This window comes from Anabrus simplex, chromosome 2, assembly GCF_040414725.1.
Source record: "Anabrus simplex isolate iqAnaSimp1 chromosome 2, ASM4041472v1, whole genome shotgun sequence".
NCBI classification, from domain to species: Eukaryota; Metazoa; Arthropoda; class Insecta; order Orthoptera; family Tettigoniidae; genus Anabrus; species Anabrus simplex.
In genome coordinates this window covers 934,209,006-934,223,447 of record NC_090266.1, presented here as the reverse complement: position 1 = coordinate 934,223,447, position 14,442 = coordinate 934,209,006, and the positions used below count along the sequence as shown (strand labels likewise).

The following is a 14,442-nucleotide window of genomic DNA, read 5'->3' as shown; positions in this document are numbered from 1 at the left end:
ATACTGCAATAAAGATATGCACACTCAAATAAATCAAATGTTGCTAATGAAACTGGCTAATGTACAATTAAGCCTATATTTACAATAACATTCATGTAAGCAATATCTTATTGAATCCAGGATCAGAGGTACCTAGGCCTATTGTAAGCTATTTACAATCTGGTTCCAGCATCATATTTAATACTTAAATTATGCTCCTTTCCTGAAATTTATCCTGGAACCACCCTATTCAATTAGAAATTAAATTAAACATAGTGTCCCTTACTAGCCTTGGATGACAAAAACTAAAAATCTTACTGGAGTAAAGATATGCACACTCAGATAATATATAAAACATGGCTTAAAAATAAAAATTATACTAAATACTTGGTTCCACAGTTTCTGTAACTGACTGACATAAATGTCTCTATTCACATGAACTTGTTTCCTTGTATATTTCTCTGAAAGTTTATTTTGAATACTATTTTCCAAAATATTGTTTGGAGAGGAAGGTTTAAAGTAGCTTCTTCATAAAAAAAAATTTAAAAAAAAAAAAAAAAAAAAAAACAACAATGGAAACTCAATTTATAAGGAAGTTTTAGGTAAAAATGTGGTGTGTGACTGACTGACCTTGTTATGTGACTGACATCTCTGAAATAATACATTTCATACTAAGTTAGTTTACTGATTATAATTCTGTAATCACATTATTTTACTCTCATACAATTTTACTGCAGAAAACATGAGTAAAACACTGTCAATAATACAAATACAGTTTTCTCACTCCAAATAACCATAACATCATGAGTGAATAACATAAAATAATATTTTTAATATCAAGACATAATGTAGCTGACTAGTGGTATGCTGACGTTGACAGTCACACGAGCATAATGCTGTATTTTATTTGTAATTTATGTTATTACTTTCTTCACTATCTGTGTGTTTGTGTGGAACACATAATGCAATATCCAGGCACATGTGACCGACACTGCTGTGAGAAACGCTTTACTGTCCGGCAGTTTTAATTGCAAACCTTGTGAATTCTTCTCACTGATTATTATTCACACAAAAAATGTGTATATTCTATAACATATTCGCCCAGTACTCCTACATAATGAGAATAATTTAAATATGTTGAAATTGTTTTCAAGGTATCTCTTTACCTCTTCTTTCTCAACCTGTGGTACCTCCTGAACAGTAATTTGCTTAGTCTTATTGCTCAAAACATTAACAAAATCTTCAGCAATCTGTACCTTCTTTCCAGTCTTCACAGCCCACCATGCCCTTCATTTTACTTGGTCTCCAATTGTATCTACTGCCCCTTTTCCATGGTATGATTCGAAAAAATTTCCATTGAACTTTAAATCCAAATATGGCAGAAATTAATGTCAAATTAGTTATGGTATATTTTTTATTAAAATGGCTTACTGCTCCATCATTTATTTCCGGAGCCTGATGTAAGATGGTGTCATCACCATAAAACTCAATGACAGCTGCTTTCTAGGCACACAATTTCTTGTATTGCTAATTCTTATACCCTCGCTTTCGGTTATATACACAAGTTTTCTTTTTCACAATGAAGAGGGCAATGCTTCCTCTATGTGTTTTCTGTATTTACCATAACACTATACTTCTGAATGCTGTGTCAGGCATCCCAATATCTGCATAATTCTCAACTTCTTACATTCTTGCCAATTTGTCCCTTTTCTGTTGAGCTTGTTTATGTATTCTATTTTGAAATTTTAGTCTCTCTATTCCTGCTTTAGCCCTTTGTTTTCCTTTTGCTAACTTCACATTTTCTTGTCATTCCTTATACCAAACATTCTCCTTCAGACGCTGTTTGTGTTCTTGTTGTCTTTCTGCTGGCGATTTCCCCATATTACTGTTTCACTACCACAGTTCACTTGTACTTGACCAGTGTCTCCAAAGCAACCTGACTGGACGGTGAGGAGGTGTTCATAGCATTGCGCGCACAATGTCAGTCTGTCACAGTGCCGTAGTGGGAAACTGATTCACTGTAGAAGTGTATATTCAAATATGTTTTTGTTGATGTCATTGAGGTGATGTAGGATTGAAAAGGAAAATTTTATTTCATTGATTTTTGTGCATTGTAGAAGACTTTTCCTATGTTTATCGTGACTGACTGACTGCCCACAATCTGCCCTAAAAAAATAGTGTCATTTCAAACTACTTAGAGAATTAGGAAAATTATACTTTATAAAAATGTACATACAGAAAATATCTTTTTTGAAATATAAAAAGGTGAGCTTGAAGAAAACAAAATTACTTGTAAATATCAAGGTATAGAAAATGTACATTACTTGGTGTATTTCTCAGTGTGCTCAATGTCACAAGATTTGAAGTAATATATGGGCTATTGCAAAATGGTTTTCTGATGTGTCTTTCTGTAATAAGAGATTTTAGACTATATATAAACATAATTCAATTTGGCAATTTATGCCTCGGTATGACATTTTCGTGGAATCATTCTACAGGGCTTGGTCCAGTCACACCAGACATGCATGCTGGACGTAAATTACCCCCTTTAAATTTATGTTATGTCCGCCTCTGTAATGTAATGGTTAGTATTAATAGCTGCCATCCTCGGAGGGCCCAGATTTGATTCCCGGTACTGCCAGAAATTTAAGAATGGCAGGAATGCTGGTATGTGGTTGACGCTCACCTTCATTGGGGATGCACCACCTCGGGATGGGGACACAAGTTTACTTTTACTTCGTGTAATATATTTCTAACTGAAATTCTCTGAACAGCGTGATCACATTTGGTTATGCACCCACACATAATATGCCACAATCCATGTATCACATTCAATGCAATTGAATTTCAATTCTTATCTGAGGCAAGAGCACACACATATATACACACACTTAAAAATAGAATAAAATGCTTGAATCGTGGATGGTTTGAGATATAGACTAACAATCCCTGCCTTGATATGTGTATGGAGGGGTGTCTCAGTGGAACACGGTGAGACGCTGCTACATTGTGACATCTTTGTGAACTGACAACTGTATGGTACCAGAGGATGTCTGGCCCTACAGGACTCTCTCCTACTCATACTCCGTGATATCCACAAGAAACTTAACAGGCATGATGAAATTAAAATTTAAATAAATGGAATAAATCTACAAATCAATTGTAGCTTATGATCTTTATTTTTCTTTAATCATAACACATCTAAAGACAAATGCAACAAATGTGGGTTTACTACAGTCAGATGCAGCCTTTATAAGAAAGAAATCCTGTGAGGTCAGGTGGCATCTCCTATTGGAAGTTATCAGTGTAATGGAGGGAAGTGTGATGTGGATGTTGCAGGAACAGAACAAACACCCAGCATTCCAACCACAGATATTAAACATTCCATCTTAAAATCCCATTTTTTGCCCAGGAGTCAAACCCCAAACCCTGAAGTCCAAAGGCCAGAACACTGACCATTCAGCCAATGATGATGGTGATGGCGTTGGTGGTGGTGGTGGTGGTGGTGACGGTATTTGTTTAACCTCTCCTCAATTGCTATAAATTGAAGAAAATGCCAAGGTTCATTTTATCCCACAGAAGTTTTTTACAGCACCCAAAGCCAACAACATGAAGCTGATACATTTGAGTGTCTTAAATGCCATCAACCTCAGGTGGGATTAAATCTACACTGCCTGACAAGAAAAGGTAAGCACCCAGAAGGAGTGGTTGAAAGTAAATGAAATTACATATGCTGAAAGACCATGTGCCTTTATTGAACTGATTACAATATAGGATGAAGGAGACAAGGCCATTTGCTGTTACAGGTGCAATGTTAGGTCCAGGTCAGTAGTGTGTTGCACTCACCCCCCCACCCCGGCTGCAATGCATTATGTGGTTCGGAATGGTGTCACACAGTCTTTAGATTCTCTCCTGAGGCAACTTTGTCCACAGTTGTTGCAGCTGTCTCTCCAGGTCCTGCAGGTTGGTACTAGGACGGAGTCCCCTTCCAATGTCATCCCACACGTGTTCAATGATGGAGAGGTCTGGGGATCTTGCTGGCCATGGGAGGACCTCAACATGTTCTAGGAAGACCATAGACATATGTGCTGTGTATGGACATGTATTATCTTGTTGGAACACTGTGGACGCAGAATGTCTGTGACGTATCGCTGTGCCATCGAAGTCTGCCGAAGCATTATTAGAGATGACCTGAATGCATATGCTATGGCTCCCTACACCATGATGCCAGGGATTACGCCCATGTGTTTTTCCACAATATGGGCAGGATCTGCCCTCAACGCTGCAAAAACCACACACGATGGTCATTGGAGGTTATGAAGAAGCGGGACTCATCACTGAACATGATGCGTTGCCAGTCGTCCTCTGTCCATGCCTCCCGGCCCAGGCACCACTCCAAACACAGACATTGGTGTTCTGGTATCAATGACAACCAATGCACGGAGCAATAGGACCCCAATCTGGCAGATAAGAGTCGTCGAGACACTGTGCGGTAACTCACAGGATGTTGTAGTCTCCAGTACATGTTCACAGATGGCGGGTGCCAAAGTTATAGGATCCCGTAATGCTTAGCGCACCATAGTATGGTCCTCCCTCAGGGTTGGGTTTCTTGGTCGACCCGAACCTGCACGACATGATTGGGTGCCCTGATGTACCCACTGAGTCCAACATCGGGCCACTGTGACATCTGAATGGCCCACATGCCTAGCAATTGCATGATATGACCAACCAGCCCTCAGGCAGTCCCACAATTCAGCCTCTTGTCAAATGCTGTCAATTGGTGGGTAGGGTGTCTAACGCGTCTTGCTTAACTGTCTGACTCAGCAGCTGACTGGTAACAACTTATCAACAACAGGATGGTGCCATCACGAATGGACTCTGGTGGGCGTTCTACACATTACAGATCCTTCTAAATCTAATAATTTACTCACACGTCAATGGTATGCATGTATACCAAAATGGGATAATATTGGACCACTCCTTCTGAGTGATTAACTTTTTTGTCAGGCAGTGTAACAGACTGACAAAAACTAATTGATAATACTGCGTATGTCTAGTCTTACAGTTACCAAAAAAGGAATAACAGGATGTTTAATGGAAACAAGGAAGATCAGATGGACTTATTTTAAAAAAGATCTCAATTATACAATATTAATTCACTGATTAACTAAACCAGCAATATTTTACTTAGTCATTGCTCTGCTACAGAACAGTTTTAACATTTCTGATATTTGAACAAAGATTATAAGCATAAATCTAGTAACTCTCAAATTTTATGAGACATTTACAACAAATTTGGAGTTTTAAGACATTATATACATATATACACAACTGAAATATCAGCTAAAGTACAAAATTTTTTATATGAACAAAGCAGACTAGTTATCAGCTCAGTCCACAATTTCCATTCTTGCCCTCAAGCCATTTTATACTAATTACAACAGATTATGACCTGATGTCCTTAATTTGTTTTGTACTTTTTAAAACTCATCTTCCACACCCCTTAATTACAAAGCACTAGTCAATCCTCATAATAATACAGATTATAAAACACAATTTATAAGTACAAAGTCCACAGGAATTAAGACTGCATCCTCCGTCATCCCAAAAACAAACAAATAAATTACATGAATATCAACACAACTGGACATAAGCTAATAATAATAGCAAAAATTTTGATTTCATGTCATTTAGGCTACCTGCATGTCAATTTCAAAGTCTGTTTTAGTCTATCAGACTGTAGATAAACATATCTCTCTTGGGAGATCCATGGCTGAGTTGTAACTAATTTTGTAGGGTTAACGTCATATGTGTCACCAGAGATCTTTTACATGCCAACATCATACAACATGGAGTGCCAAATGGACTTTTTCCACCCTTCAAGAATCCAAATACTGTACCTCCATCGGGTTTAAACCTGCACTCTTGGGATCCAAAGATATAAGTTACTGAAAGGAAATGATTTATATATTACGGATTCAATGTACAAGGCATTAAATTTACAATACAACACTGTATCAAAGGCAATAAGATAAGTCTAGAACACAGCCATATAAAATATAACCTTCATAACATAGAGTAGGCAAGAACTGTTTCTGTACAGAGTTAATAAATCTCTTCTGGATACGTCCAAAGTCTATGGTAAAGGGAGTAGGCACTTGTGTCTGATTTCAGAATGTTTTTTCCCCCCAAAAGTTATATTATGTTGTTTGTTTTTACATCCCAATAACTTCTTTTATGGTTTTTAGAGATGCTGAGGTGCCAGAATGTAGTCCTGCAGGAGTTCTTTTATGTGCCAGTAAATCTACAGACACGAGGCTGACGTATTTGAGCACTTTCAAATACCACCGGACTGAGCCAGGATCGAACCTGCCAAGTTGGGGTCAGAAGGCCAGTGCCTCAACTATCTGAGCCACTCAGTCCGGCTCCCCAAAAAGTCTCAGCTGAACTAGTAACATAAGCTTGGTAAGCTCTTCTTGATAATGTTACAAGGAAGATCAGAGCAAAATTTAAGTATATAGACTAATTCTCATCCTCTGTTTTTAAGAACCAAGTAATGAATTATATTTATTCAGAACTGCAAAATCTATTTGTTTAGTTAGATTCATTACCATGAAGTACTAAGCCAGAAATAACCATTTCTTTCATGTGAAGTGAAAAATTTACAGGGTACATTTTTCATAACTACATCTAGAAAAACAATTGAGACATCCAGGTCAAATCCTATCTATTTGATATGAAACACAATTATGTTTCTTTACACTACTGGCAATGGAAACGAAAAAACAAGTGACGTATCAAATCATATATAGAAAGATAGGAATATAAAACAGAACACATTATAGGACAAACACAAAGACAAGTCTGCATTCTAAGAGGAAGCAGCAAAAAGGGAAGACAAGGACAAACCACTGCCATCTTCAAACACATGGGTAATCCCCTCATCAATACCAGTTCTTCTACGTCCATTTCTTCTCAGCCCCAACAAGCTCATTTCTGACTCCCAGGTTCAATAGGAGGGCAGCCGTCAACTCATTAAAGGAATATCTTGACAGTTCTTCAGTTCTGATGTGGGAAGAGTAGGGAAAGTCTTTATCTGGCATTCTTCTTATCCTACACTTCCCACATTTAAGACTGAAGATCTGTCAAGATGTTCCCTCAATGAGTATTAATGCCTACTCTCCTGAGAAGCTGAGAAGTGGAAGCCTTTTTTGGGGCTGAGAAGAAATGGATGTAGAAGACCTGGGGATTGAAGAAGTGAAAACCCATCTATTTGTTCTTGTTCTTTAGTGTTTTATATTTGTCGCTGCCTGCTTTATCTGTTGCTCCCTCTTAGGATGGTGACCCGTCATTGTGTTTATATTATTACGTGCTCCTTTCCATATTTCTTTATACTACTCATGATGTTAACTTATGATAAGTAGAAAGCTTGGCCAGCAGGCTAGAAGTAGATAAAGGGACTATGGAATGAGAAGAAGTAACAGATCAGTTTACAGAAAATGATAAAATAATCACCTCAAAATATTATCAATATTCTGGTATTTCAACTGCAGCACATACAATCAGACTAGATATACTGGGTACCCAAAGAGTAACTGTGCTGTAGAAATCTGAAATTTGAAATAGTACTTATGACAGTGCAGTTTTCTCTACAGGAGATGTTGCAAATAACCTTCTGTGGCCTGCAGCCATGTCTGCATATGACACTGCATTTTGTTGAACACTTTCTGGATGGTGCAGTTTCTTCGCAGAAACCACCATGTCATTCATAAATTTTCACTACAATGAACTCCACAGTCACCCTGTACTTTACGACATTATTACCAGAATAGCGATGGTACAACTTTACAGAAGTATCATTGATACTGATATTGTTACAAAAGTATAATAATAATGGCATGTGGCCTCCGGAGAGGCCTGGTGCAGGGGAATTAACCAATTATGGATAAAATTCCCGACCCTGCCGGGAATCGAACCTGGGACCCCAGTGACCAAAGGCCATGGAGCCGGATATTACAAAAGTATGACTGATATTTTATTTTCAATCAAAACGTAAATGGAATTGAGGTAGGCTATTTATATACAAATGTTTAAAGCAGGACTAAATATACAATTTAGTCATTTAAAACAGTATAAAAATACATTTGTTGTTTTTATATTTTAAAATTTGAGACTAAAACCAGCTCCAACCGCAGCACGTCCCTTCTCAACAAGGCCCATGTGAAAACCTCCAGCCTGCACTTCTTCATCGTCCCCCTACAACAGAAGATCACAAATGTAGTACAGAATAGTGGTAGTTTACAAGTCTCTCATAAAAATTATAATTCATACATACATACATACATACATACATACAGTAAATACACAGATTATACAGTACTATCCCTTTACAGTATTCAGCCTGGGAGAGTCTGTGAATGGATTAAGCACCTCCCAATCTCTATTTTGCAATTAGATCTGTGGCCTCATCTATTTTTACAGCTCTTTATCTAGAAATCATTCGAAAGAGATCTATCGTCGACTGGGTTTCACACCCCCACTCACCCATAAGATCAAATCCAACGTTCTTCTAGGTAACTTATTCTCCCAGTATGACACCACCACTGAAGCTGGTTCACACATGAAGCTCCATCCAAAAGTTCATTCAAAATTTAGCCTTTATCTCCTCACTGCAAGTGCCCTCCTGCCACTGTTCCCAGCTGTTTGTACCAGCAATCAGTTTTGTTGTTGATGTTATAGTGGAACCCATTTCTTTTCAGTTATGGCTTAGTTAATAACTGTGAGGTTTTCAGTCTGTCAAAATTAATACAAGATAAATAAAATTAGAAAATACCTGTCAAAAGAAAACATTTAAAAATCACTGTAATTAAATGATATTAAATTATATCTTTTTCAGGTATAATCTGGTATTAAATGATTTCTTTTTCATGTGTTTTCTATTTTTTAAACCCTGCATTAGTTTTGACAGACTGAAAAACCTCACAGTTATAGACCAGCACTCAGTCTCGCTACTTTCATATCTATTACTTCCAACTTATAAATAAGATAAACTGAGTCTACCTAGCTTTTGACTCTCATATAAGAAAAGTCAGCCTGAAACCAGAGCAATATAAAAGGTACTATTTTTTCTGAAATCTCAACTCTTTCTTACAATATTCTGCTGATTGCAACTGTGAGCTCACTGCATTAGCTTTGCTACACATGTATTTGATTTCTATTGATTACTACAGGGTCTTTATTTATGCTTGGGAGGGAGTTTATCGCTTGAACTTGGCCACTGATGACAGGTCGCTACTGGCCACTGGCGCGCGCGGTTTCCGGCACTCTGCAGTTGTTGAGAGCTGAACTCTGAGATAGTAGGGTGTTCAATGAAGCTACTGCATACTGTATGTCGTACTGTATAGTGTTTTATTGTCATTGTGTATAGTGCTGTAATGTGTGTGAAATATTCGTTACGTGAACATGTATATCGGCATAATACTTACATTAAGTGCAGAAAATCGTGCGCTAGGACAAGACAAAAGTTTCGAGCGAAATTTCCAGGGAGACCCATTCCTGTCAATTGGACAATAAAACAAATGACCAAGAGATTCAAACCTACAGGTTCAGTAAACAATAAAACTAGACGTAAAGGTCGTTATCTCCTTAATGAAGCATGTTTGGTACAAGGATCATAAGTAAAAATCTGTGGCCCCCTCGTAGCCCAGATTTAATGGCATGCGATTTTTATTTTTGGGGAATGTTAAAAAATGTAGTTTATGGGGACAACCCTCACACACTAGATGAACTTAAAGACAATATACGAGTTGCAATTGCATCCATTAGTGCTGAAAAACTTGGTAGAGTAACTGGAAACTTCATTAGGAGATACTGATAATTTTGGCAGCGCATGGGGAACATTTTCAGCATAAAACTGTAAACATGGTGAGTAAAATGCATGATAAATGCATGATAATGCATGATAATAATTTTTGAGCATATACTATAAGCATGGTGAGTAAAATGCATGATAATGATTTTGAACACCGTATTCTGCCGTACATATGCATGCGCGGTAGCCGGCAACTGAACCGTCACTGGCGGCCAAAGTCGAGCGAGAAAGTCCCTTCCAAGCATAAATAAAGACCCTGTATAATACAATCCTGACAGAATAAATGTTCTAAGTACCTTAAATAATCCACCTGCACGTTTTGTATTTCCACCCAACACTCAATTCCATTAGGTACCTTCCAACTGGCATGATTTTAGTCTTGGAAATGCTCATTTCTGCATCATTGTTGCATTTCTTTTCAAACTCCAAGATATAATAATACATGATGTAATTTTATGAACGAACAAGTACTTTCTGAAGAGTTTCACTGCTTCATATTATTCTTACTGGATGTTTAACGTTGCAGAAACCAAATATGGATGACATGGCCACCACTTTATCATATCCATTGATTTGTAATGTCAAAAACTCACTGATGTATCTTTCAATGATGCCCAACATTGGGATTTAAACATACCTGTTTTAATTCAGAATTTAACATACACTATGTATATGGCAATGATTATCAAAATTACTAAGTCTTTAAAATGAAATAGCAAAACCTCCAATCAATGTGAAGGAAAAGGCCATGTACATCTTCAACTCTTCAACATGGGATATTTCTTTTTGTATGAATACCACAAGATCATACTGATGCCTCTATAATCTTGCATCAGATTATTTGAGAATCATCTGACTGAATGTTCTCTCTGTATTAACATTAGAACATTGCTATACCAGCAGTTTGACAGCATGATTTGACACTTCACGGAATAGATTCATTTTTTGAATATGAGAGTAGTTTGATCTTCCATTCCTAAAAGACACATTTACTTGCTTGTTTCAATCCATTCTACTGATAGTTTCTATCAATGAAGATTTATTTTTTGTTATATCCTTGGGACAAACTTGTAATAATTCTTCTATTCAAAGGAATTTTAAATTTATAGTTACATGGTTACTCTCAAGAGTCTTCAACAGAATATGAATTTCTGTAACAATTCTTCTGAACTGATGGTCAGACACTGCTGAAGTAGAGCAACCAGCAACAGAAGTTCACCAGACAGCCTCAATACAAACAGTACACGAGTTGATCTGTGTAAAATAATACAGCATGTTCTCAAAAATATTCTACAATATTTGCCACCTCAATGACACTGATCAAAGATTTAGTTTTGTGGACAACAGGATCAAAATATTCAACCCTTTTGCTGACTGGTTTGGAATAATTTATCAAATGAGATCTTCGATCAATTTCCAACTTCTTTGAAATAATTTACAAAAAACTGGGTAAACAACTGATCTGCCACCTGGGCAACAGCCCTAAATGCAGAATAGTGGTTATTCATGATGATGATATTATTATTATTATTATTATTATTATTATTATTATTATTGCTATTATGATGGTGTAAGATAGTGAGGAAAGCAATGGCAAACTTCCGCACTCCTCATCTTACCAGTATGCTTCATGTTTGTGCCGCCATTGATTTTTGCATTTTTCCTATAACCACATACCACTGGTTGTGGGCTACCTGAAGCTCCAACCCAACTGTGGGCTGATCACCTAACAGACAGATGTAAGATAAGCACAACTAATTATACTGAGAGTCAACTCAAGACCTAAGCGGTCCCTTTGATGTTAGCCAGACTACTGGTCAGTGAAGAAATTTCCGCAGCAGTAAATAGTTCCGATATTTGTTGCTTGTTGCTGCAGTCAGGAGCTCCCCTCAGTTTGGTTAGATCTTCTAGTGAACTGACTTGACCAATGAAAAATTTTTGCGCTGTCAAAATATGGAAAATACAAGTTGTATGTTATTCGGGTTCGTTGCCAACTCTTATATTTCATACATAGATGGCTGTGAATATTTATTGTTCTCGGTAGTGTATGTAACAAAATAAATAGTTATTTAACATGAGTTTGATATCTTATTGCATTGTGTACTTTTAAGCTTTGTTCGAGTTCATTCCAATGCTGTACAGTTCTCATAATTTTTATGACGTTGAAGATGGATCCAAGAAAACCGTTGGCAGTACTGGCTGCAATAGCATGCTCAATATTCATAATGGCTGCCAGCCGTGAGCAACGCGTGGGTGATGCTGTGATGCTTGAGTCACAAGTGAAATACTTTAAAGCTAATAGAAAAGGGAAGAGGAGGGGGGATTAAGTAGGAAGTCTAAACAAATTGTTATGAACGTTTACAGTAGCCTATGAGATGAGAATCCGCTGTAGAAAGTGTCTGAATTATGCAAACAAGCAATCAAGGCGATAAGGAAAGTGAAACACAACGTCACTCAACTAAGCTGCATGCCAGATTTATGTGACAGAAAATGTTTGTTCGTTTGACTGTTCGTCAGTAGGCCTATGTGTCAGTTTTTCAGTTCGAACTATGCACTTGCCGTATGTAAAATAGGAAGGGCCTTCACACGGTATGGGCACAGGATCCTTAGTGTACTCGAAATAGTAGTAGTAGTAGTAGTAGTAGTAGTAGTAGTAGTAGTAGTAATAATAATAATAATAATAATAATAATAATAATAATAATAATAATAATAATAATTTGTACTTTATTTTCGTAACTGCCCTCTATCTGCAGAAATGTCACGAGGGGATCATGAGTTTGTTTTTACCTTCCGAATGAAGAGACTACAATATTTACAACATTCCTAGAAACACTGTATTTTGCAATCCCACTCATAGGTGGGTTTTCAGCTTGTTGAACTGTGAGAAACTGCCACTGGCAGTGGAATCGTATACTTATGTCGTCACACTTTTTGTTGTAAATCCCTATGTGCCTCACACAAATTGCATTATGAAATAAAAATAAAGCTTGCTTCTCTTGCCTCAGTATTTGCCAGTAATCTGTAGGTTTTACAGGGTCAATAAAGAAATAAATAGGCATGGTACGTAATCAAAGTACAACTACATGAAAGGAAGCGATTCCTTTTGATGCTACATTATTTGAGAATGAAGTACTTGTCAGACGCATGACGTTAATAATAAATTGGCTGTGGTGGAGAAGGAGAACCGAGATGGAAGGGGAAACAGGGGAAGTGCTCACACGCGGAAGGATAGTTTACCTTAGCTCTTCACTTTCAGTATAGCACCAATTGCTTGAAACTACATCGGTTAAAATGATTTCTGTACAGTCGTTCAGATAAAATTGATAAAAAAATTAAATAGATAATGAAGTATACAGACTTCTACACTGGTAACTGAATTCAATTATGAAAAGTTATTAATTACTAGTCAAAATAATAAAAAGTTTAAAATCTCTTTTCCTAATAAATGAATTTAGAATACAATATTTATTTTTAAGTCATTCTCTTGTACCTTTAAGGCATTTCTGAAGGACCTTTAGGTCATTTAATGATAATTTATAGGTATAGACATTGGATTTACAGTAAATAAAATCTCATGATAGCAGTGGAAAGAACTGTTATAAAGCAGTGTTTACAGTGGTAAATAAAATTCCATTACAGTGTCATTTTGCATAAAAGTATCATTTATTGACTGACATGACATAAGCGACTGCAGCTATCGAGCTCGGTTATCATCATCAAAAAATTCTGCTGTGGTCATAAAACTAATATAATGTATTTTTTTCTTTGAGATAAATTTATAATATTGGCAGATGGCCTCTGGAGAGGCCTGGTGCAGGTGTTTCAAGTTGACCTGTGCATTGTTGAGGATGGGGAGCTACCTAAGATGAAGTTTAATGCTGAAGACGGCACAAACACCCAGTCCCTAGGCCATAGGAAGTAACTAATGAAAGTTAAAATCTTCAATCCGACCGGGAATAGAACCTGGGACCCCTTGAACCAAAGGCCAGTATGCTAACACTGGTAGTACTGGGGCTTAGTTTCAATGTGTAACCAGAAGATGGCATTTACTTAAATAACAAACTTTATTTTACAGATATTAAAGGTTAAGACAATTCATTCATTTAGTTTCAATATTTGGAGATGCATTTGGAAAAAAGGCATATTTCTATTTTTCTTAAGAGTTCATCTATTTGCTTATTTCAATCAATTATTATCTATCCGACATACTTACACAAAAAAAAATGTATTCATGACGCATCAAATTATTCCATGTGATACAATTGAATGATGTTTGAAACTCACTTGATTATTTCATTTGATTATTTATTTGATTATTTAAATAATTGGATTGATGTTATTTGAATTTGAAAGTATTAGATTATGCCATCACTACAACTGAATGATACTTGACACTCATTTGATTATTTTATCTGATTACTAGCTGATGTACCCGTGCTTCGCTACGGAATTCTACATTGTATACAGAATTCTAGGTTAGGTAGTATAACCGTTGTGAGCAAGATTGTATTATATTGCATAGCTCTTAATGTTACCCTAGAAACGACGGGGAAGTCACCAAACGTCTTTTCTCATATGAAGACTGCGTTAG

The 14,442-nt window shown here is 36.7% G+C and overlaps 1 protein-coding gene across 2 annotated transcripts in view; it reads right to left on the bottom strand.

Moving 5' to 3' along the window:
- Positions 1–3,150: 3,150 nt before the first annotated feature.
- Positions 3,151–14,442, bottom strand: part of LOC136864563 (cyclin-dependent kinase 11B) — a 434,451-nt gene continuing 423,159 nt past the window's right edge. For both annotated transcript variants that reach the window (XM_067141707.2, XM_067141708.2), the window contains exon 14: positions 3,151–8,235. In XM_067141707.2, coding sequence (XP_066997808.2) covers positions 8,140–8,235 — 96 coding nt within the window. In that variant the 3' untranslated portion in view covers positions 3,151–8,139. The remainder of the gene's footprint in view (positions 8,236–14,442) is intronic.